The 25,080-nt window shown below is 39.2% G+C and overlaps 1 protein-coding gene and 1 long non-coding RNA gene across 22 annotated transcripts in view; both read left to right on the top strand.

The window, feature by feature from the left end:
* Positions 1–14,086, top strand: part of CHRM3 (cholinergic receptor muscarinic 3) — a 286,410-nt gene extending 272,324 nt beyond the window's left edge. For all 21 annotated transcript variants that reach the window (XM_027453791.3, XM_072035597.1, XM_038176827.2 and 18 more), the window contains one exon: positions 1,293–14,086. In XM_027453791.3, coding sequence (XP_027309592.1) covers positions 1,293–3,114 — 1,822 coding nt within the window. In that variant the 3' untranslated portion in view covers positions 3,115–14,086. The remainder of the gene's footprint in view (positions 1–1,292) is intronic.
* A 1,056-nt stretch (positions 14,087–15,142) lies between these two features.
* LOC106018340 (uncharacterized) lies at positions 15,143–21,910 on the top strand. Its single transcript, XR_001192373.5, has 3 exons — positions 15,143–15,384; positions 15,767–15,825; positions 20,203–21,910. It is a non-coding gene; the product is annotated as an uncharacterized lncRNA (long non-coding RNA).
* The last annotated feature ends 3,170 nt before the right edge of the window (positions 21,911–25,080 follow it).

The following is a 25,080-nucleotide window of genomic DNA, read 5'->3' on the forward strand; positions in this document are numbered from 1 at the left end:
CGTATATTGTCTTACGGTTTGCTAACAAAACCAAGTATGGTTCAACAGAAGACAAAATTATAAACTAAAGAACCAAAACCAAAACATCTCTTCTTGGTTAAATATTTTGTGTAACACCAGTGCATTAAGCTATGCCTTATTATCTCATGCTTTAATATGTTGACTCTGGAATGGTTCTCTGTGAGAAAACAAACATTTGTCTTTGAAAGCGTATTTTGTTCAACAGTTACCATCAGTGCTGGACTTTCTCATCAAAATTCTTGCTGCTTGGTGATATAATTGATTTATTACAATGAATCTAGTTAGTTGACCACAGAAGTTAATGAAATAAGGGAAATCTAAATCCCTATTCTGATCGTGTCTTCATTTTACATAAGTACTTGGGGAAAAGGATTAAAGTTTAATTATGAATCCCTTTCATGCCTTTTTTCATCTTTTCCTAAAGTGTTTAATAATTGCTTTGACATACATCTGCCAAGCACTTTTCCCCAGCTCTAGAGACCATATTTTCAAAAGAAATTTTAACATGTGTTGCCCCAAAGACATTTTGGAGTCATTAGATGTACAAAATCCTTACTCCAAGTGTAAAAATGTGCATGCAGAATGAATAGTAGCATGTGAAAAAAGTGCTAATGAGAACTTCTAGTACCTTTATCAACCAGCTGAAATGTAGATGAAGAGATCTTTACATTTTAGAGTAATATAGGGGTATAGTAAGTAGCTTGACACAGTGAAATTATGCTGACCTTGTATCTCTGTAGTTTAAGGACACAGAACAATATTTTATTTATCATTAGCTATAGCTGGAGGCAGCAGAGTCTTCCTTTTCTGTGTTCTGCTCATGCTACAAGAACTCTGGAGACCAGCATTGACTCAGTCTCAGAGGATTTGCATCTGCATGTGTCTGGCATTTAGTTTTTGAAGGCTCCAGGATAGCCAGCTGTTGAGATGTAGAGTTTGGTGCAGATCCATTAGGAAGCATTTTAATTAAGAGTTAGAGTTAGGGGGCATTTTAATACTATTGTAGGTTGAAATGCTCCTGAGAGTTTGGTTCTTCTGTGACTGAATGTTTTTAAGGAAAAGTTGTGCAATTACTACAAAAAGCTTAGATTAATCACAGCTGTACGCCAAGTACTATCTTGCATGTGCTTGACTTGGACTGTGTCACAGACTGCTGTGCTTTTAAAGACATCTTTCAAAGCACTAACGGGATTTTATGAGTATGTGGACTTTTTTTATTTACCATATTCACTCGTTCACTTGTTTTTTGTTTGCTTTTCTCCCCACTGCAGACTATGTCAGAGAGTCACAATGATCATGCACAACACCAGTTCAGCCTCGTCCCTGTTTGGAAATGTGAGCTCCTTCTGGAAGAGAGATTCCCATGGACCAGGACTACTTGATGAAGCAGCATCGCTCATTGGCAGCTATGATTTCCCTCAGACCACAGAGAGTTTTCCCTTCTCCACTGTGGAATCAGTAAACACATCCCTAAATGCCACGAGTAAAGACCCTCTGGGTGGACATACAGTCTGGCAAGTAGTTTTGATTGCTTTCCTCACTGGGATCCTTGCACTGGTGACCATCATAGGAAACATCCTAGTGATAGTTGCATTTAAGGTTAACAAACAACTGAAAACAGTCAACAACTACTTCTTGTTGAGTCTTGCTTGTGCGGATTTGATCATTGGTATTATTTCCATGAATCTTTTCACCACATACATCATCATGGGCCACTGGGCTTTGGGAAACTTAGCCTGCGATCTTTGGCTCTCCATTGACTATGTCGCCAGTAATGCCTCTGTCATGAATCTCCTTGTCATAAGTTTTGACAGGTATTTTTCCATCACTAGGCCACTTACGTACAGAGCCAAACGAACAACTAAAAGGGCTGGAGTGATGATTGGTTTAGCATGGGTCATATCTTTTGTTCTTTGGGCCCCTGCCATATTGTTCTGGCAGTATTTTGTTGGGAAGAGGACTGTGCCTGCTGATGAATGTTTTATCCAGTTTCTAAGTGAACCTATCATCACTTTTGGCACTGCCATAGCTGCCTTTTACTTGCCAGTCACCATTATGAGTATTTTGTATTGGCGGATCTACAAGGAGACTGAGAAACGCACCAAAGAGTTAGCAGGGCTACAGGCTTCAGGCAGCGAAGCAGAGGCAGCACGCTTTGTGCACCAGACAGGCAGTTCCCGGAGCTGCAGCAGCTATGAGCTGCAACGGCAGAGCATGAAACGCTCAACCCGAAGGAAATACAGACGCTGCCACTTCTGGCTCACAATGAAGAGCTGGGAACCCAACACGGACCAGGGGGACCAAGAGCACAGCAGCAGTGACAGCTGGAACAACAATGATGCTGCTGCCTCCCTTGAAAATTCAGCCTCCTCTGATGAAGAAGACATTGCTGCAGAGACCAGAGCCATCTATTCGATTGTGCTGAAGCTTCCTGGTCACAGTGCCATCCTTAATTCCACAAAACTGCCATCCTCAGAAGATTTGAATGAGTCAGGGGATGAACTGCAGAAATCCGACACAGAGTCACAGGAAAAGAAATCTAAAAAATTGCACCCTTCCAAAAGCATTCAGGATGGTGGAAGTTTCCAGAAGAGCTTTTCAAAGCTTCCAATTCAGCCAGGGTCAGCAGAGACAGCTACAGCTTCTGATGGAATCTCATCGGTGACCAAGACATCTGCAGCCCTGCCCTTGTCCTTCAAGGAGGCAACCCTGGCAAAAAAGTTTGCCTTGAAAACCAGAAGTCAGATCACAAAACGAAAACGAATGTCACTTATCAAAGAAAAGAAAGCGGCACAGACACTCAGTGCCATTTTGTTTGCCTTCATCATTACCTGGACCCCATATAACATCATGGTTCTGGTGAACACCTTTTGCAACTGTATCCCCAAAACTGTCTGGAACCTGGGGTACTGGCTTTGCTACATCAATAGCACGGTGAACCCTGTTTGCTATGCACTGTGTAACAAAACATTCAGAAACACTTTCAAGATGTTACTGCTGTGCCAGTGTGACAAACGAAAACGACGCAAACAGCAGTATCAGCAAAGGCAGTCTGTCATTTTTCATAAGCGGATCCCTAGGGAAGCTTCATAGAATAGTATTTTTTAAACACCTTAAAAATAATGGAGGATGGGACTGGATGGGATGAGATGGAATGGGAAGGGACAGGACAAGATGGGATGGGTTGGGATGGGTCGGGATGGGATGGGACAGGACGGGAGGGTACGGGATTGGGATGGGGTGGGAGGGTGGTTCCAGGGTGCTGATTCAAACATTTAAACATCAAGACATGAAAGCAGCTGCCAGGCTTCTGTATCCTTTTAATAAATCCACTTTAATATAAAAATCAAGTCTGCATTCAGCAAAAACTAACAAACTTCAGCGTTTTTACTAAGGAACGAAAGACTTAATAAAGTTTTCCTACAAATTTGCAAGAAGCTGTATAGCAATTATAAACCCATTACTGATCTGCCCAGCTCTTTGATTATAATCAACTCTGGGATCTCAGGTAAGCACATCTAGCTAGCCCAACTCTTCTGTTTCCAAGGAATCCAACAACTGTCAATTCCAGTCACACACAGATGTAGCAAGCTAGCAAAACAGGATTATGAAATCATTTGAGACACTGTATAGGTTGCAAAACTGCTTCTTGTTGTCCAGGTAGAGCTTCCTGTCTACTTCTCTTTTGGTGTATTGTTAATTGTACCCCTGATTGCCAAGTATCTACATGTGCAGCTCATGTTATATATATGTGTGTGTGAGTGTGCATGTATGCAAAACATACATTCACACCTCTACAATACGCACATACCAGGAAAGAGGTGATCTATTGGTCTAGGTTTTACAGGGCCCCACATCACTGTTGCACGTAATCGAAATTTTAAAAAAACAATATCAGAAAGTCTTATAAATATTTATCTCATTGTTCACCACCTGAAATTCAGGTTTGGTTTGCAACTAAAACACTGTCCACATTTCAAATCGAGAGAACCAAAGCGTAGCCTGTGAGTCTGACAGTCTACTGAGTTATATATCAGAGCATATGCCCAGTACAACCTTTGTCTTCAGCACAGTATCTCTCCCCAGAGTGATCATGCTTCTTTAAAGGATATGAAGGTGAAAGGAGTTGAAGATTGCCTTGAGGGCTCTGCCCTCAACGTAGTGTGTGGGATGGCAAGAGCCCCTGGGCCACCGATCGTCAAAGGTTCAGGAGCCAGAAGGATGTGGCCATGAGCAGCAGCTCCATTTCTTGCTCATCCCCAGATGATCTTCAGACGCAAAAGATGTGTGTAAAATAAATCCTTTATTTTTGTACATGAAGGACACTCACTATAAAGTGTTTCTTTTCCAGAATCTGTGTGAAAAATCATCAGTAGAAGTGTACCTAAATCTGTTAATTGCCAGGTTATTTGGTGTTTCAGAAAATGTGAGTGTTGCCAATTTGTAACCTGGTAATTTTTAATAGAGAAAATTTAAAAAGGGCTTTCATATTTATAGCTTAGACATGACCAGTATTTCCTGGTATTTGTGATGTGGTCTGCACCAAACATAGTGTGATTTATAAAAGTCAGAGATCCCCCAGGGAAAGGATTGTACTTTAAACTATTGTTCTAAATCTGATTTAGTTACATGTTGAAAGATAATTTTGTATTCTTCTTTGAACTGACCAAAACTTTTTTTATTGCTTAAACTCTTGTTTTGCTGAAAATAAAACAAAACAAATTTCTTCTTTTACAAAGGGGCATCAGTGTTGTGAACACAGAACTGATGTAAAAGCTGCTTTTGTATTCAGTGTGAGATGGTGTTTACAGATGATTTTGACAACAGTGGAAATATATTAAATGGTGTCTGTGTATCTGAACTATTTAATTTTGTGTTATGTTCATATGGAGAAATATTTATACATACTTCACCAAATGTTTTATTTAATGTTGATAAATATTGCTCTTCAGTCTTCAGCTGTAGTGTCCTTTTAAAGTGATTCATAAAGGTCTGCTTGAGAAATGAATAGAGTATACCTAGCTTTCTTGTCACTAAAACAAATGCTCTTGACATACAAATCTTTCTTTTGTATGAGTTGTTTAAAGTGTCTACCTAAAAGTAAGCTTGTAAATGATATTGTAAGTCTACTTCAAGTACAAGTTCAATATACAGTAAGAAAAAAAAAAAAAAAAAAAAGTTAAAGCTTCATCTATATGTCATGAGTGCATTTTGAGCTAAAGATGCCCAGATTTGGTTTACCAGTTTGGTAGACACACAGCCAAAGACTTGCAAGGCACCCACATTGCAAAGAAAATGAAAGACCTTTTTTTATAGAAAGAAGTATATATTTGAAATATATTCATTACTCAAGTTGACCTAACTAATCTTTTAACATTTAAATATATACCTATATCTATATATATTGCCATATTATTATCTTCTGATATTTAGAGTAGTGCTGTGCCCCTAATACACAAAATGTGAGAGCATGTAAGGAAGCCAGAGTTCATCAGGGGGATTTATGGTATATTAGTATTGATTTTACAATGGGAAACTATTAATTTTTAACGAAGCAAAGCTTCTTTGAAAGCGTCTGTCACCACTGTTTACATAATAGGAAGAGTTAAACCCTTGGACTGTTATAAGAGAGAAATAAACAACCTGTCTTTTGATGTGTGAACAGGCTTTAAAATGTTATTGCAGGCATCATAAATTGTGTATGTATACACGTTGTAGCACAGATCAATTTTGTTATTATTTATTTAATGGAATATGCACTATAAAATATTAAGAATTTGGCTGTTGCAAGTACAGTGGGGATCAAATTAATTTGTATCCTATATGTCTACGTGTTTGCATTAAACCCATGCACACACACAAATTGTAAGTATAGGCACAAGAGGATGTATTATTTATGAACATAGGCACACGCACATGGTAGGTTTCAGAAGAAGAACAATGCAAGACCCAAAGATACAATCTGACACGGGATTACTTTTAAAAGGTAGAAATTATGTAAAATTGCATCTGTTTACAGGAAAATTAATCAGAAACATGATAGAAAGCATCAATCTGAGGGCAAACAGCTCAGTCCCATAACCATTCCTCACATGAAAAGCTGGCTTTCAGAGACCAGGCATCATCCCCATTAGCTGCAATAATAAATGATTAGATTCCATATGAAGAGGATCAAAGAATCAGAGGAGATAGCAAGACAGGCACCACTGGATTGTCTGCAGCAAGCTTTGTAGAATAGACCCCAATCACTGTCAAGCACCAAATAGCTCTAAGACAACAAAATCCATTGTTATACAAATGCAAAATTGTATGACAGCTTCCGTACCAGTAGAGGCTGTGAGATCTCTGTCTGATCCAGAGATCCAAGGACAGGTGTCATGGTGCACTAAGTGCTTTATCCTACCACAGCACAACATGCTTCCTAGAATTTAATCTGCAGAGGCCACTGTTCTAAAGTTAAACAAGTACAGAAAGGCCTGAGCAGTTCCCCAGGTTTGAACACTTGGATCTATATAGACTGAACAATAAGTGACCTGCAGAAATGTATAGTTTTGTGAGGATACCCATGCCAATGTTGTGAGGCAGCTGATGACCTTCCTCAATTATGTACAATTTCATTTTCTTATTTGGTTGTCTTGAGTTTTATATTTCCTTACTTCTTCTGTAAGAATATCCTGAAACATCTTGGCTCAGTCTCAACTTTGTGTATATAAGAAGTGAATGGAACTCTTCCAGTACGCTCAGTTTGCCTGTATGGAATAGAAACATCAAAAGAAAAATGATTTTTTTGTCTTTTTTTTTTCCGATCATCAGCATCAGTAATTTTGAATCTATGGACATCATTATGCTACTACATATACAGTAGGGATAGTCATGGAGCATCATGCTAAGCCACTTATAAACTGCATTTCATTTGCCCCCTTGATTATCTCATTACCTAGGCACCCCCATTCAAATGTATGGTTGAGATTCCTAAATCTCATTCTCCCCAAAATGTTTTCTGGATACTTTTCATAAAATGTTTTTCAAGCCTGTCTTGGTATCAGACTTTATTCCTTTCAAAAAATCTCCATGCCAAATTAAACTGCTCCAAGGGCATATTACTAGTGTTGAGGTCTAGTACTTTCTTTTCTGAGACTTACCAAGAGGAATTGGAGCAGGATCCTTTATATATAAACATATATATATATATATATATTCATTTTGTCTCTTAGGTGTTTACCCATACTTTCTTCTGGGAGCAGGTCGAAATGGTATATATTTGTAGATTGCTTTCTGTTAACCCAAAGGTTATGTACAAATGTCTGCTGGAGTTGCAGTGTTTGATGATGGCTGTCTTCTCTGTCCCTGAAGTGGACTCCCAGGATACCCAAGTACTTCTATTGGGAAGCTTAGATAGATCATATATGACATTCAGGTTTTCAGAGAATTAAAAGTTTTATTTAACTAGGATTCTCTTCCTTGTACCAGGCATAGATCATTTGTTGATTTTGCACTTCGCTATTTCTGTAGACAAATGGTGGGAAAATACTAACTTGTAAAGTGCGTTATTTGGGCATTTTTGTATTCCAGCTTTAAGGATGAGCACACATAGGGTAGCTAATTTGATTGTGTTGTTTGTTGGAAAGAAGTTGATATGAATAGGAGTGTTTGGAGCTGTTATTTTCCACACTGTTTATTCCATTTCATACCCCATGGCACCACAATTGACTGAGCTTGATCATCACAGTATTTGATGTCACTGATAGGTCTTCACAGTCCTAACTGGCAAACTTATTTACTGTGCCACTGTGGTATTCAGGACTTTGTTTACTTTTCACCACTCCCATGGCATCTTAAATACATATATTATAACACAGATTGTCTTTTTTTTTTATCTTCAAGAAAGATTGTTGTGGTTATTTACATATACACACTTAGATGTGCTTGAAGACTTTTTGATTCATTTTAAATACTTAAATGACCAGAGAAAATGTAGTTAACCTTGACAGAGATCATTTTCATGGTTTATTCCAATGTGTATCAAGTGGCATGCATTTTGTACTTATCCATCTCTATGCACTTTGCATATCTCAGAAGGATAACATATGTATGACACAGTACTATATATGTGCATACAGAGAGAGGCACACATATCTACAGTGATGTTTATGGAAGTATATATACAGTTATGCTGACATTGTCAGCCATAGTGAACATTGTCTTTGATGCCTGATCAGTTGTAACTGGACAGTTTAGGTCTGCTCTGCTTAGCTACAAGAAAAGTTTTCACATCTTTCCTTAGTGCTTATTTTTCAAAATGCCTTGTCCTTATTTATGAACATGCTGTTCTTAGTGTATTGTGCTGGCTCTTTGGACACTACCCAAAATTTAGAAATGCATGACACACGCTGAGCTTTTGCACCGATACTGTACTAGGTTCAACTCCATTAGCTTAACCAAAACCACTCTGGCTTCACCAAATGTGAAGATGGCTTTGGGTTCTAAGGATGGATTCTGTCTAAGTTTACCAAAGAGAAATAGGGGTCCCAAACTCCTGAAATCATGCAAACATCACAGTCAGTTTCTCAGTTTGGTTACATGAATGCAGGCACTATTAAAACAGTTTGAGGTGGAAAAGTATCATCCTTCCCCACTCCATGCTATTGCTCTGCCCTTTCTGTTATATGGAATAGTACTTTTCATTTGCCAGTCCCACAGGTGGAACAGTGCAATTTAAAAACCAAACCAAACCAAAACATACATATATATATACATATATATTTATATATATATATATGCTTGTTTGTGTGGTAGAACTGAGAAAAACACAGTGTAGGTATATCTAGGTCATTTGTCCTTTTCTGTTTTTGTAAATAATAAATCCTTGACTGAGTTTAACTGGCATGTATGATGCTGACCTCAGGGAAGGTCTTATGAAAATGGTGATAAAATAGCTGATCTCTGGTGAGAAGATCTAACTTGTTTCCAAGCTAGTGAAGCTATACTATGTATTTAACTTGGCAGTAAGCTTGGAAAAAGAACAAGGCATTTAAAGTTTTTATAGATGTGCACATCCTCTCTGCACAGGGGTGAATAAACACATGCAAACACTTCCCAGAAAAGTTCAGTGTGTGAATGACTCTGGGAGCCAAGAGTACTCATTACCAACAGCCACACTTCTGGCATGGCAGCCTCATACCCCACTCAAACATCTATGAAACCTTATTATAGGGCTAAATAATTGGGCATTCATAGGGCAGTGTGGTTTATTTGTCTGTGTGTTTGTGCATGCACATATATGCATTTTCCACGAATTTTACAGGAAATTCTTACTCTCTCAAGTCCAAAAATTTAGTGCTGTATCTGGAATGAAACAATGCCTGAAGTGCTCCAATGATTAATACTTGGTCATAGCTAATAATTAGATAAGCACATGACAGTGTACAGAGAGAACTTTTAAATTTTCTTTTTCAAATCTTCATAGTAGCATAGTTAATTTCCTTAAAATACCCAAAAGAACTGAAAAGTTTTACACTGTCATGGAAATAAAGTCTCTGGATAAGAAACTGATTTCTTGAATTTTCTTCAAATTGTCCAGTCCTCTTGAGAATATTTTTCTTCTGGGTTGAAATCTCTGGGTTAACAAAGCAACCATAGTCACTCCTCAAATGTGATCTAGCCTAGAGGTGTCAAAGTGATGAGGAGATGGCCTTCATTATTTTGTGGTTAACAAGGCTACTTTAAGAATAGTTATCGTTGTGGCACAGACCAGCACCACAGCATGATTTAAGATAAAAGTCAATTTACTATGAACCCTGTATTGTGTGAATATATCACAAGAAATAGACCTATTTGGTATTTCCTGATGCTCCGTAATTTTTCTCCAATCATTATTTTCACTTTTCATAGTGATTCAATCCCCTCCAGCTGTACATACCTATTCAACACTCTCTTCCATCAATGTAGAAGTATGCCATTTTTAGCACCTACAAAATCATATTTATTTCCCTTCCCTTCCCTTCCCTTCCCTTCCCTTCCCTTCCCTTCCCTTCCCTTCCCTTCCCTTCCCTTCCCTTCCCTTCCCTTCCCTTCCCTTCCCTTCCCTTCCCTTCCCTTCCCTTCCCTTCCCTTCCCTTCCCTTCCCTTCCCTTCCCTTCCCTTCTGCTTGAAGGGAAATATTGAGTAGGATTACATATTCACTGCTGCTCTCAGAAGCAAGATGCTTAGGGAAAGATCATTGACATCAGTACACTCAATGCGTGAAAGTGCCTATTCAGAAGTTAAAGGTTAAAAAAGCATGAATTCTATTGCTCATTGCTTTCTGAAAGAATTAAGAAAACACTAAATACAATGTGATGTTTTGCAGTTGTAGGCTGTAGAATTTGTAAGTGTTCAATGAAAAAGATACAGTTTTTTTCACATAAATTGTCCCTGAGTTTCCAGAGGTGTCCTCTTACCCAGTTTGCTCCTGCCCCAGTCATGCCTGTGTCACTTTAGTTCCCAGGATTTGTGCCCTTCTTCCCTTCCAAAGACCAAAAAAAGTCACCGGGCTTTTGTCTAGTATGAAGCTGGAAATGAGCTCCTGGTACTTGCACCCTACTGGGGGAAGGGTGTGGGCCACGGAAGTCAAGACAAGTTGTTACAAAAATGAGTCGTAAGCTTCCTGCTTCAACTTGGAGATACGGAGTATTTTTATGATAGAAGTAGAGATAACATTACAGGAATCTGATGAACATACTCTGTGTTTCCTGATGTGCCTTTCTGTTCTTATTAATTGAAAGGTTTCTGTGCTGTTCTTCTGATTTAGGATCAAAACTAGTTCTAGAGACATTATCTGAATATATATATATTTAAAGCTTTAATATTTAAAATAAATTTATATTGTTCTCATTCTTTCTGAATTTGAAATATGGGGCAAATTACACTCAGTAAATGAGCACCTCAGAAGCCTCTTTAATAAAAAGGGATTTGTAATTTTACCCCTTATCAGACCCTGCTTTTGTTCAGCCAAAAGTAGTAGAGATGAACTTACTGGAAACAGATGAAACAACCAGAAAGCAGTAAAAGTGAGAGCCTCACCTTCTGCTACAAAAACTGGCAGTGCTTGCACTCAAAGTCTGGTATCTACTGAGCTAGTAGTAGCCATCCATTCAGATAGATACTATCCAAACACAAATATTTATTAATATTAAAAATATTAAATTAATTGGCCAGGTTGTTCTGGTTCTGCAAACAGGTTCTGTACTGCATGGCAATTCACCTGCTGACTTTTAAGTAAAGTTCTGTGTCTAGGGAAACTGTTAGCAAGAATAATTGGTCCTAAGTCATACTGATGGCATTTTGCAAAACACTAGTACATTAATGGGGAAAGTAGAGGTGGATAATGATGGAGAGCTATTGTTTGCAATTGTTTTCCTCGGTAGCAACATTTTGGAGTATCCTTTCCTCTTTCAATTAGATAAAGACAAAGTTAAAAGAAAATGCCCAGAGACTGACTTAAATACTGTTGTAGGCATTCTCCCTTCTGGAATCACTGCCAGCACTGCAGTCTGTAGGACAGAGGGTGGGTGGCTGTGTGGTGGTAGACAAATGAATGCATCAGCCCCAGTTGAGCATCTAATGAACTTTCACATTTCTCCTTTAACCACACGGGTATTAGCCCAAAGTGTGCTGTACAAACTTGGCGCCCACTGAATTCCCACTGTGGAACATTGTGTTCTTAAGGGATTTTTTCATTATTTATTTATTTATTTATTATTTTTTATCCCTTCATATAAAGCTAATCAGGTGGCACCTTCCCATGTGGAACTTTCCTTACAAATGTATTATTATTGTAATCTACAAATGCCTTTTACCCTGTATGCTCCTGATAACAGTTGCATTAGTATAAGCTGATAAAGTCATTTCTTTAGTTGCCGCTCATGGAGAGGCTTGCTAGTTAAGATAAAAAGTAAATGATGTGATATAAGAGTCATATCTGATTGTACAGTCCATTGTCTGCCAAGCAGTTGGTGATGTAAGGTTTACATAACCACTAGATGTTGGTTGAACTTTTGAAATATATTTCCGTGTTCTTTTTTTCCTCACTGAATCCAATAGAGAGGCAGAATACCGAACAAGCAATCAAGAAAAATGTAACCTTAAAGTAATTTGAGATTACTACAAGAACAGTAAATGATCTAGAAACAGTGCTTTGGAAGTCTTCATCAAGTACATCCTTTCCTTTGGTGAAACTGTTACTCCCTTCAGTCTGGGAGGCCTCTGTGCAGACGTAGGTTTGTAGTAGGGAATGTGGACTCCATCCATGCATGCTGGTGTTTTCTGGCAGCTATCAGTTTTCTTGATGTCACAGGTGGCTGCTTGCTGAAACTGCTCCATGCTCTGGTAGCAGCCGTGGCCACCGGCCTTCGCTGGGGTCTGACCCAAGCCCAGTGCCAGCTCACAGCCAGGCCCCTACTGTGCTCCCAAGGCCCTTTCTGCCCCGTGTCACACTTTGCAGCCACCTACACACACTCCAGGCCTCTTCCCAGTCCTCCTGTGCCCTGCTCTGAGCCAGACAGCAGCCTGCAGCCAAATTCCCTGGGAGGACATGAGCAAGACCCAGCAAGGCCTCAGCAGCCCCGGGCCTGCCACCGGCCCCTTTCCTCCCACCTGCTGCTGGGCTGCGCGCTCCCACAGCACAGACCATGGCTGCTGAAACCATTTCCAGCTCCATTGTGAGCCGCATCACCCGTTACTGCCAGCATTAGAGAAAAGTGGAAATGAGGAATTGCTTATCTCTGGCCCATTTTTTATTCTTTTTTTTTCCTTTCAGATGATGTATGTATAATGCCTATTTGTTTGGGGGAAAGACCGCAGGCTACAGATGCAGCATTTTGGTAGATATTTTAACATATTCAGAGAAGGGAAAATTCAGTCACGCAAATAGATATCTTGGATTTTTTTCCTCATTTACTGAATTCATCACAGAAAATTTAACTCACCTCCGGCTACACAAGTGTCTTCCTGCACTTTAGATAGTTGAGCAATTTTCCCACGTGCCAGTTTGTTCAGATTTCTTTCTTCATCTGTATCCTCACTAACGGTTTCTTGAGTTAGTGAGCTTTTGCCTTTTTGATGGTGCATGGGTCTGTTTGCACCAGCTTTGTGTTAACTTCAGAATCCTAGCTATCAGGAGCAATCTAGCTGTGGTATGAAGCTCCTCTACCTTATTTTATGGCTCTCAGCATTCTGAATTATCACACACTCACAGACAAGGGGATTTGTCCAGTGTTTTTAATCTACATAAAATTTACTGAAATAATCAAGTACATATAATTGAGCTGTTCAAAATACCAATCCAAAATCCACCCTATTATTTTAAAGTACCATATCAAAATACTTTTATATTTGTCATGGAAGCAAATATCTCAGTGCGTATCCAAGACTAGCTATGTAGCCTGTAATGAGATATAATACAAAACAGATATCCTTCAAATATTTCATTAAATAATGTGACCTAATTCATCCTGGCTGAACAGACTTAGTTTAGCTCAATCCTGCTGTTAATCTTTCTTCAAAATTCTCATTAGCATCAATGGAAATTTTAGCAAGAGGAGATAAATCAGTCTTTTTTTATAGGGCAGATAAATAATGCTTTGGTTTTGTATTTCTTGATAATAAATGTAATCAAATTACATAAAATATAAACACTCAAAGCCTGTTCTGTGCCCTCAGGGAACCCCTTTCACTATCCCAGTGCAGTAAAGCTGCATATAGCAGGAGATATTCCACTAAGACAGTTAAAAATAAATGGGTGTATAAGACTAAACAGCTTAAAAAATCATACTGTAAATGATGTGATTGAGTGAAATTGTATGTATATTTTTCAAGTCTTCAGAATAGTTGAAGTTTTAACTTATTTCAAATTTTTAAGTTGAAATCTATTCATATTTGGAAATTTTGTACAACCTTGTAAAGTTAAATACTATGTCACTGTAATTTATTTTTGTTGTCATATATTGACATATGCTCATTTATATATGAAGTGTACTGTTTATCAATTGCTTCTAAGGCAGCAATAAAAACATGAAAGTTGTTCTCATTCTCTTGTCACTGCTGTCATTTATCTCAAGTATATTTTTTAACTTTACATCAATACATTCAATTTATTCATCAGAAAAAAAAAAAAAAGGAAATAGTGTATTGTTTTTAACTGTCTTCCCATGCCCAGTAAACACACAGGCAAATCTTGCCTGTGCAGCTGAAAGTGTTGAGGGGATACACTGTAAAGAAGCCCCTGAGAAGAGATTGCCACTTCAGTGCATCACCCCAAGAGGGCCTCAGGATGTGAATGGGAACAAATAGTCCCAGATGTGTCTCTTTTCCTACCAAATCTGCTTTTACTTTTCAATTGAAAAGTTTCCACATCATTCCACAGGGTTTTTTTAGGCTCTGTAAAGCTCTGGACATTCAGACCTCTTATGAAAATGAGCTTGGGTAGAAGAAACAGAGGGCCATACAAAATCAGTCCCAGCATTGAGACTTGGTTCAGTACCATAGCTCTTCTCCAATTTCACTTCATCTCGGAGGAGACGTGCTCTTCCTTCCTCCCTCACACATGGTGTGATGCTCTGGTCAGCTCCCAGCCAGGTGGGGCAGTTGCACCACCCAGCTCTCCAGGAGCCTGGCTGGGTAGCAGAGGGCACGCGTACTTCCCGTATATCATGGAGCTCTTGTTGCTAAGACAGTTGTTTGCTTTCTATAGCTGCTACACAGGTAGACTCTTTTCTTGCTGGGTGTCATTTAGTCTCTGCTTGTGACATGGGCCTTTCTTTTTGATCACTACCCAATAGTAGTCATACCTGTCACCTTCCAGGAAGGGATGCAAGCTGGGAATTGCAGAACAACTCCCATTGCTGCAGCACAGCTGGATGTGCACAGGTCCCCACTCCCCCAGCCCTGCTCAGCTGACGTTCAGGTGCTCTGTGGTGATCTGCTTGTGCACAGGCCCCAGGCTGAGGAGGATGATGATAGGCATAAGCAGTTAATTACTGCTAGTCACCTGAAAGCACTCCCCATCTTGATTTAGGAATGTTGATTTTGGTGTTCCTAATGAACAAATGAACCTAGCCCATATTTCACTGGAAGACGGCTCAAAGAAAAGCTGATGTAGCTAATAGAAGTATCAGCTGAGAGGCAGAAGCTGCTGCTATCTTTGGGAAGTCTGAAACCCTGTTACAGTGGTTTGCATGGCCGAGATGGACTAGGAAGTTTGCTTGGCCTGGGTATGTAGTGTCACCCGAGCCAAGGTCTGGTCACTGGGATCCCAGCAATAGAAGCCCTGTATCTTGGAAACTCTTAAGAATTATTAGTGTGGCATTCAAACATTATTTTCTTCAGGTATGATGATGGTACTAATAGCTATAGACTACAATCCTGGAACAGGGTTTTAAAGATGCTTTGAAGTAACTTTTGGACTGGAACTAAAGCAAATTCCTGGGGCAGACACCTCTGAATAGTATAATTTAGTTCCAACCCAGAAGGCCAAATGTGACTTATCAATCATTAATCATTCCTAATTCTCTGAACACCCTTAACCTTCCCTTTTAATGCAAAATCCTCTGTGCTGTGCTCCTTATAAATATAATTCAACCTGTTTTATTAAATAAAACAATATGTCATCACTATAACTTGTAAACAGAATAAAGTTTATCACTTTGACAGTGAAGTACATCTGCATGATACAAGAACAAGACGTAAAAGCACAAATCCTTTTCTTCAGCTAGCAAGCGGTTTCCTGATGATGCTTTCAAAACTGGGAACTTGATTCTGCTTTATTGTGTAAGTATTGCTATATGCTGCGTTTTTCAGCATTTCTGTCAGCCAACTGATACAGCCCTTCATAGCTCTTTGGGTGTGCTACATAGTCACCTACGATGCCATGAAATAGTAAGGCAGTGGGAAAGCAAGGGAAATTGCTCGCTTATTGAAAATGTTTCTTAGCAATCTTTATTTGTGTCAAAGAGATTAAGAATGCTCCTAACGCTGCTCAAACAAAACTCAGTCTATTCCTCCCTCAAAGTTTTCATCCACTTCATTGCAGTTACTTTAGCGGGGGTTTGCACTGTTGCTTAACTAAGCAGACCTGTGGCTCTGGAATATGATAGATGATTATCTTTTTGTAGCTATAAAGTATAGTTATTTGACAGATTTTTTTTTAATGGCTTAAATTACAGTATGCTTATCTCAGAGAATGGAAAAAACTTCTTTTCTCCAAAATGTCCATCAGGGGTACTGAGCAAGGGCAGTATTGAAGTCTCTAATTAATATGGCACAATCAAAAGCTCATCTTTACTTTCAGGTGCTTCTAGCAGTTTTAAGGCTTTATCATCCAAATTGTTGCCAGTGTGAAAGAAAATTACCTTAAAGTATTGTCTGGCTATTCACATACAAAACAAACCAGAAGCAATCTTGTAGATAATGAATGGTGCTTATCTTCAGGTTACTTTAAGAATGGGTATGAGAACAGTTGCAAAAGTTCCTTGGATGTATTAATTATGTTATCAACTTAGAGAAGATGGCAGATCTTAGAAAAGAAATGGAGAGATGCTTGTCTTTCCTCTCCCATCTTTAACAACGAAGTACTAGACACTGTAGAAACGCTTTTTTTTTTTTTTTTTTTTTTTTTTTTCAGTACAAGTAGATGCTAGTCTGCAAAGCTTATGAAGGTCTTTGCCAAATACATTTTTCTCTTGACATTTGTGGTGGCTCAGGGCAGGGCAGAAGCCCCTGGACATAAATCCAGCCTGCACGGGCCAAAACTTTGCCCTGGCTTTGACCAGGGCAGTGTTCCCTGGGAAAACTGAGCAGTGGAAAGAGGAGAGAAAACAAGATGTGGATATTACTGTTAATGAGAGAGATCTGCTGACCACAGACAAAATGGAGAAGGATGGTGTGAACCAATTATGCTTTCATGAGTAATTAAGGTTTTATTATGGATATTCATGATTACTGTATGCAATACATAAATGTGGCTGAGCACACTGCCTCTCTTTTGTTTTGTTTTTGTTTTGTTTTGAAGCTATGCACTTCTTGCCAATATCTTCCCCTCTGAGGATAAGCATCAGCACTTTGTTGGGAAGGGTAGAGCAGAGAAAGGACCATGAATGGAAGAAAACAACCTTCATCTTGTTATCAGTTCTTGGAATTCTCTCAATTTCCACTCTGGATGGCTTGACTTCTGTCAACATAGGGTGGTATAAAAATGCCCCAGAAAGGTTATTGTTAACCTTGTTGTGAGTGCCTTTTCCATAGTAAGCCAACTGTTTTCCCCCACAGAGAACAGGCCTTCCTTCTTAGGCCAACTTCCTAGCTGCCACTGAGCACTGTCTGGAAAACCGGCCAGGCTCAGCAGGCAAATATAATGGTTAATGGCTGTTACTGTCAGGAGAATTGGTCAGAGTTATCTGGCTGCCAGATCTAATCTTCCTGTGATCACTGTCTCAAAGAATTCCTTCTTATTGCAGCTGTTGAAGGCCTGGCTTCTGGCTGTTATCGCATTACCTAGTAGCCCAATACGTGACTCTGCTGGCCATAGAATGTCTAAACCAAATGATTAGACAAATTCTGGGGAAGTCGTATGAGGTTCATCACTGGTAAATAACTTGTTGCTTGTGGTTTAAGTTTGGGGGGAGAGGGTATAATGCCAAAATCAAGAACTATCCAAAGAGAGGAGGTAGGTAATAAACAATGTAAGATTATGTTCAGGATTGCAGGAAGGATTTTAGAGCTTTAACAGGTGTTGGAGAGAGTGCCAGTAGCCATGGGTGACAGAAGCATTGGTTCCTTCTGTTAACAATGAGTAAAGCTTAAAGATCACTGGATCAAACAGCTTAGCTGGTTACAGAAGATGCTGTCTGGGTCTGTGATATAGTCATTACATGCAAGTCAGCTGCAACTAAGATCCCCAAGGATGTTTTAAGCACTGAGTATGTGATGTGATATTCGGTGATGCAATATGCATCTGCTGATAAAAGGGGAAGTTGTTTTATATTTTAGGTGAGCTTCATCAGCCTCTTGCAGAATGACTCATCTAATGCTGACATCTAATAGAGGCCAGACAATTCCCTCATGAAAGAGGCTATTTGTCTCAATTGACTAAAGAGGCAGCTCTACAACTAGCTCAGATTAATATCTTTACTGCAGATATTTCAAGTTAAAAGTCAGGATTCAACTCACCATCTGCTGTTGGGGGGAGGAATTCACCACATGCATAAAATGAGAACATGTTGCTATCAGTTTGTATTCTTTGATTGCAGTTGCCAATAGAGCATGGACACAGTAAGCCAGGCACACTGCAGATCAGTGGTGACTCGCGCTCTGTTCCAGGCAAGCTCTAGTTTGAAAGCTAGGTGGCTTCATTAATGTCTCAGTGTGCTCAAGCAAATCCGTAAGCCTTGTTGATGACATAGCTACTTTCAGTTTAGACCTTGCTAATATCTATCCAGCTCACTGAGTTAAGGTGAGTGTAGGTTGTGCAGCAGACATGCATCCTACATGCTCTGTTTACCCAGCAAAGGATGGGGCAGTGGTGGTTCTGAGCATGGTAACCTGCTAGGGAGTGGACTACTAAAAGACTAGAGGTGAACAGGCATGATGCTGTTACACAAGTGAATGAGAAATGTCAGTTCATTCATGAAATTCCTCGGTAAGAACTACTTAATGCACTCCATAAATGCCTTGGTCTATACTTGGAACTTCCTTTGCTTCCAGGTGCTCTCAATCCTAATTTACCTGTAGATACTTATAATAGTGCTCTTAGTATAATCTGGTTTATTTTATTCCACAAAATTACTGGATATGTGTAGTTCTGAACACCTATGACTAATTAATTTTATTTTATTTTATTTTTTAAAAAAAGGACAAAAAAAACTTATGTTCAAGTTTAAATCACCAGGTTTTGTCATTTCATGAATATGCACGTAGAACATCCAGAGTTGTATGAGTTTATAAACTGTTTTCAATTACACAAGTGGGATGTGAATCTGCCCATTTTCAAAGTTCAGTCTAGAATAAGCTCTGGGGATTTGTTGTGAGACTAATTATAAGACAAGAATAAGGCTAATTGTAACAGGGTAAACTGACCTAATAAGAGAAGCCAGATCCTTTAATCCCATAAACACACAGATCAGTTAATTGCTGAAGCAGTAATTCTCAAGCAGGAGCTGACAGAGTTACATGGCCTCAAACACTGCTCCAGCTCAGTAGGTGCCATCTCACAGAAGAGAGGTAGCTCACCCAGGGGCTTGGATTGTGAGGGTGGCTGCAGCCCCAGATGCCAGCTCAGGGGGAATCCAGTAAGCATCTGCATCTCTATGGCATTTGTTCCCCAGGCATCTGGGCAGGGGATAAAAGAAAGATGCTGGCCCTCACTGGGGGCAAATAAAGGAGGGTTTCCTGGTAATAAATATACTTACATACTGTGGGGAAGGAGCTGGGGATTGGGAACAGAAAGAAATAGGAAATCAAAGGATATATTTGTGGAGAAATACAGAGCTGAGTAATTGTGCCACTGTAAAAGGCAATGCTCTGCATCCTAGGAGTCTGGGCTTGAAGCAAAGTGTTCTCCCACCAACAACTTCAGCCTGCAGAAATGCATGACAAAATTGTTGGTGCTGTAACCCAGTAGGGGAAAAGATAGCAAGGGAAAATGCATATTGATTTTTTTTTTTTTTTTTTTTTTTTTTTTCAAGGAATGTGAAAGACTGCTTTTAAAATTGATCTTGTTCTTGGACTGTTGCTTATGCCACAAGGCAATAGCTTCTCATTTGCCTGGAAGAAATAAAAATCATGAACTGGTTGGAATCACTTCTGATGTCAACACTACAGGCATGGCTACTGGGCAAATGAGCACAGCCTCCCCCCGAGCTTATACATCTCTTTTAACATTTCTGTCCTCTCTGTTTATTTTGAGCTTTATAATGTTCAGTTATAATGTGTTCTTTGTCCTTAGGTTTTGTGATATCACCACAACAGTAACAGAGCTGTTTTTTTCTTTCTGTGCTTTTTTTTTTTTTTTTTTTTTTTTTTTTTTCTCTGATTAAGAGCTGCAAAGTAAAAATTAAAAGGAAAGTCCTGTATTTCAGTCTTAATATTTTTCAAATGTGACTATTGTGTATAACTGAGTGTTTTGTTTTTTTTTTTTCTTTTTTTGTGCAGGTGATTCAGAAGACCTTTAGTGCATATTTGTGCCTATTAAGTCTGGATTAAGTCTGGGCACTCCCACTCACAAGGCGTTATCCACCTCATTACACATGCATTATCAAAACAGGTTTTGGTAACAAGCAACATCACATGCCTTCCTTGATAAATGGTGTGGGTACCTTGGGAAAAGTTGTGTCAGATGTGGGAAATACATGACAGATGTCTGGGAGTTGCCCAGTGGGCAGCCTGGTGGCACTGATTAAAAACCCCATTGAATTGCATTAGCAAGCATGTTTGCTGCTGCCAAAAAAGAGATGAAATCTCTTTTGGGGAGTCAGACACTTAGGACAATACCCAGAGCAGCAGTGTTTATATGTGAGCTGGGCAGAAGAGCCATTACACTTCCAAAATGAAGGTATCCATGCAACTGCCATGGAAGCCAAGGTATGACCTTATAGGAACAGTGCCAAATGGTAATTTAAGCAGGTTTCCTCTGAGCACTTCAGAGAAAAATGATGGTGAGTGAAAGCAACCTGTGCAAATCACTCACCCAACCTGCAGCTACACCTGTACACTGCAGTGAAGGTATTTCTTTGTGTCAGTCCAACTGAGACATGAGTTGGGCTGTGGGAGTTGCATGAAGACTTCTGCAGGCAGCCCCATGAGAGGGGCAGCAGGACAAGGAGAGCACACTGAGCCTGCACCATGCAAAACCTTCTGGCTTTTATCACTGCCAGCCTTGCGTGATAAGGCATGATGACTAATGTAAGCTCAAATAAAATTAATGTTCTTGTCCATTTATGGCTATGTGCTAACCTCCCAGAGCTCAGTAGTGAGGGAACATCGGCCCTGTCTATTACAAGCTTGTGGTAAATTACTTTACAAACTCAGAGTTCAAAATAACACTCCCTTGTGTTGTCACTAATGCAGTTGCATGGTTAATTAATAGATCCTGAGAAAAAGGTTTAAATAGAAATACATTTTAATACATTTTGTTATCAATACTTCAAACTGCACAACTTTTAGAGCTCCACTGACAAGGATTACACCACAAATCTGTTAAAATCTGGGCAGGTTAGGACGAGTTCTCTCGATGCTTTGAATTTTCACTGTTTTGGTGTTTTTCCTGAGTTGTACAAAAGGAGGATTCTAAAACACTTCTGTAAATGCACCTGGGAGTTAGCTTAGTGTGAATTTTAATCTGATGTGGAAGACCTCAAGTTTCGCCATGTTTTTGTAAATCCTTTTGTCCTATTTTTTTTTTTCTTTCATTACATAATTGTGAGTGACATGACTTTAATTTTTCTGTTGTTAAAGTGAATCTAAAGGGAGAGAGAAAGATATAGTTGAAAAACCTTGAAATATCCCCCAAAGCTTGGAAATTCTGACTAACATAATTATTCCAAGGTCAAATTCAGAAACCTGTCACTTGAATTGTATTCCTGCACCTGGGCATCTCCACATCTGATAGAGTTACACCATACCCTCTGTTCTCACTGCTCCTGTGTCTTGAAATATTTGATCTTCACAACTCATCCCTGTCTGCATAACAAGCTACCAAACTTTTGGGGGAGATTTCCCATTACATGGAAGCAAGGAGATCCTCTGCTTCGTGACACACCTCAAAGTTTTAGTGCTGCTTATGGCACCAGCAGCATCCAGACATGAGCTAGGTAGTTGCCAGTACCTGAAGAGACTTGATGTATTACAGCTGAAAAGCTGGGGGACAACTATTTTTAAAATGTCACTTTCAACACAAAGTAACAATGTGATTGGCTCTGCAGAAATTTCTATGTGAAGAACAGCAGGCAGGGAGGTCTGGGCTCTCTGCCCCTGGCCAGCTGCTGATGGACATGGCTCGCTGTCCTTCCTAGCTGACATGCAAGACTGAACTCAAAGGCCCCCCCGTTTCCCCACCAACTTCAGAAGGGGTTTTTCCCTTGTCTCCATTGCTCCCGACCCTGGTCTGTAAGTCCTTTACACCCATCCTAATACTAGCAGGTTTCCTAATTCAGCTCTGGGTATCCACATGTGTAAGCGATACACAAAATGAGGTGGGAAACTTTGTATTCACAACAAAATCCAGATCCTGTTGCAATGCTATGCTGGGTATCGCCCAGGAGATAATTCCTTGGCTGATTTGAATGCAAAAACACACTGAAGGCCCACAGTGTGTGTCAGTGTGCTTGTGCCTGGTCCATCCACCCTACAGAGCTGTACAGTCTTCATCTTTCTCCTTCAAGAAAGCTTACAAGCAGATCTGGCAAGAACATATCCAAAATGTAAGTCTGACATTGAGACTGGATTTTGGTTTGTGTTCAAAATGTAGGTATGACCTTAAAATGCATTTATTTTTAATGGATACAGCCCTGTAATTAATATAGGACAGAAACTTCAGCCTGTAAAACTTTGGTAAATGTGCCTGGCAGTCACTCCCCTGTGCCCACGCATGCAATCTGCAGAAGAAATTTCAGGATCCCCTGTTCCTCCTGCAGGTAGCACTTTAACTTCAGCACAGAATAAATGTAGCCAGGCACAAACTTCACGACACATGCTGTGTTCCAGAGAAGATGAACGTCTTCTTGCAGGACTTGTGTGGCCTCTCTGCATGCTGTACCACATTGCACTTTTTCAGTGATGTTGTTTTCCCTGTCTTAGCTTGTTTCAAAGATGTTCGGAGTGCTGAAGGACCCTCAGGGAAAAGGCAATTAGCTGAGACAGTCATTGGAGCCTGAATTAAAGAGCAAGTCTCTAAGGTACTCTACAGATGGAAAAATGTGTAATTTTCACAATATTTCAGTAAACCAAGTCTCTGCGTTATGTGTTTATGGACTGCAGAAGTCAGATATTTCTCATTTTTTTCAAGACCACACCTTGCAGTGATTGTAGGGACGATTTTTTTTTTCAGTCTAATATTTTGTTCAAACACTTTCTACTGCAAGTAAGCTACAAAATTTCAGAATTATATAACCATCAATTTTGATGTTTTAGAAAGGAAATAAACTTTAAGAAAGGTAGACTTGCTTAAATGTAGGAAATCTACAAGGTTCTAGGCACACATAAATCAATGTACAGCGGTTTTTCTATTTACAAGCCAACAGTGCCATCCTCTGACTTCTGTGTTTTCATGCAGATATCCTTCAAGATGTTCTAAAACTATATGTGATTCTAAAAGCATTTTTGTGGATGCCTGTATGTTGCTTAAGCAAACAGAATCCTTTTAAACAAGACAACACATTAAAAAGCAATAGTAATAAAATAGTCTATTTCATAGTCTGTTGGGGTTTTTCATGGATTTGATCCTTGCATATGTAGAGGGCTTCTCTGCTTTTAGAGGAAGCTGGCATCTGTGATAGCTGGGCACATACACACACACACTGAATGCAAAATGTTTTGATCCAGGACATAAACTCGTTTTCTACACTACAAATGGAAAGGTCATGCATTAGTGCTCACACAATTAATATTGTTTATTTACTTTTTCTAAAGGAAGCTGGGTGATGGGAGGAGTTATTTAATTAATACTTGTTATCTTTTAAGTTTTAATGTTTGTGATTTCAAATTGTGTTCTGTTGCTATAAGTGCTAGAAGCATGTTTATTTTTGTTTGGTTTGGCATTGCTTTTATTATGTGAAGGCACAGATTACCACATATGTACCTGAGATATGGATCTAAGGAAAGAGAAAACTTCTCATACAACAGTGAGAAGCCACACTAATTTTAAGAATGAAAGAAAGCTGCTCAAGCTACTTGTAGGGTTACTTTACACCTACAGTTAGATGGAGGCTAAACATTGTGCTATTTTTCTGCGGCGCAGGTAGGGCCTTAAGTGCATGTGTCTATTAACTGCAGGAACGGCTCCATTGACTTTTGCTGTGTTACTGCCAAAGGCCCTTATGTGCATGCTTATTGCTCTTAGAGGCTTATATTTGCCTGGGGCTGCAATGCAAACTACATCTTGTTCTTGTTTTCATATGACATTGTCATGGGAAGAGAGGAATTTTTCTCCAATTAATTACATTTGTAATAACTGCTGTTCTCAAGGATCCCTTCTTCATGGCCTGTTAGAAGTCTGGTAACTTTGTATGGTGTTCAGATGATGTTTTGTATGTCATAGCTATAAATCAGAGTATGTCATAGTAATCAATCAGAGACATCTACATTTGAAATAAAAGAGAGAATTTTGAAATATTCTATAAACAAATGAATGTTGGAATGGGGGGGGGGGGAAAGGGTTGGGTAGAAAAAACAAACAAAACGCTTCTCTAATAAATAACATATTAGAGAAGTAGTTGGTTTTGCTTCCGTTTATTTTTTCTTTTCTTTTCTTTTCTTTTCTTTTCTTTTCTTTTCTTTTCTTTTCTTTTCTTTTCTTTTCTTTTCTTTTCTTTTCTTTTCTTTTCTTTTCTTTTTTTCTTTTCTTTTCTTTTCTTTTCTTTTTTTTTTTTTTTTTTTTTTTTTTTCCCTGCAAAAACTCGCAGCAACAAGTAGGTGGCACTGCGGGATCATCCGAGAGACGAAGCAGATAGGGATTTGTGCTCACTCGCACCGCCGCTGCAGGAGGAGCAAGAGCTGTCTGGTACTGGCGGCAGAGGCAGGCTGGCTATAAATAATGTTGCGAGGTAGTACAAAAACTCATCAAAATAGTTGGTATTTCAATTTTTTCAAAATCCAGGGTACATTAACAGATTAAGTACTCTTCCCTGTTTAAATTTATATTTAGTTTTCTACTATGAACTACATTTAATATATAGCCAGCTGAGTATCTGTACCTGTCTACCTCATGTAGCCTACCCAGCTAAAATACAAGTGTAAGTGATCTTAAATAGTATTTATTCCTAAATTCTGCTTTTTGAGCAAGCAAAACACAGAAAGTAACTCTTCAGTGAGAGA

The sequence above is a fragment of the Anas platyrhynchos genome, chromosome 3 (genome assembly GCF_047663525.1).
Source record: "Anas platyrhynchos isolate ZD024472 breed Pekin duck chromosome 3, IASCAAS_PekinDuck_T2T, whole genome shotgun sequence".
NCBI lineage: Eukaryota > Metazoa > Chordata > Aves > Anseriformes > Anatidae > Anas > Anas platyrhynchos.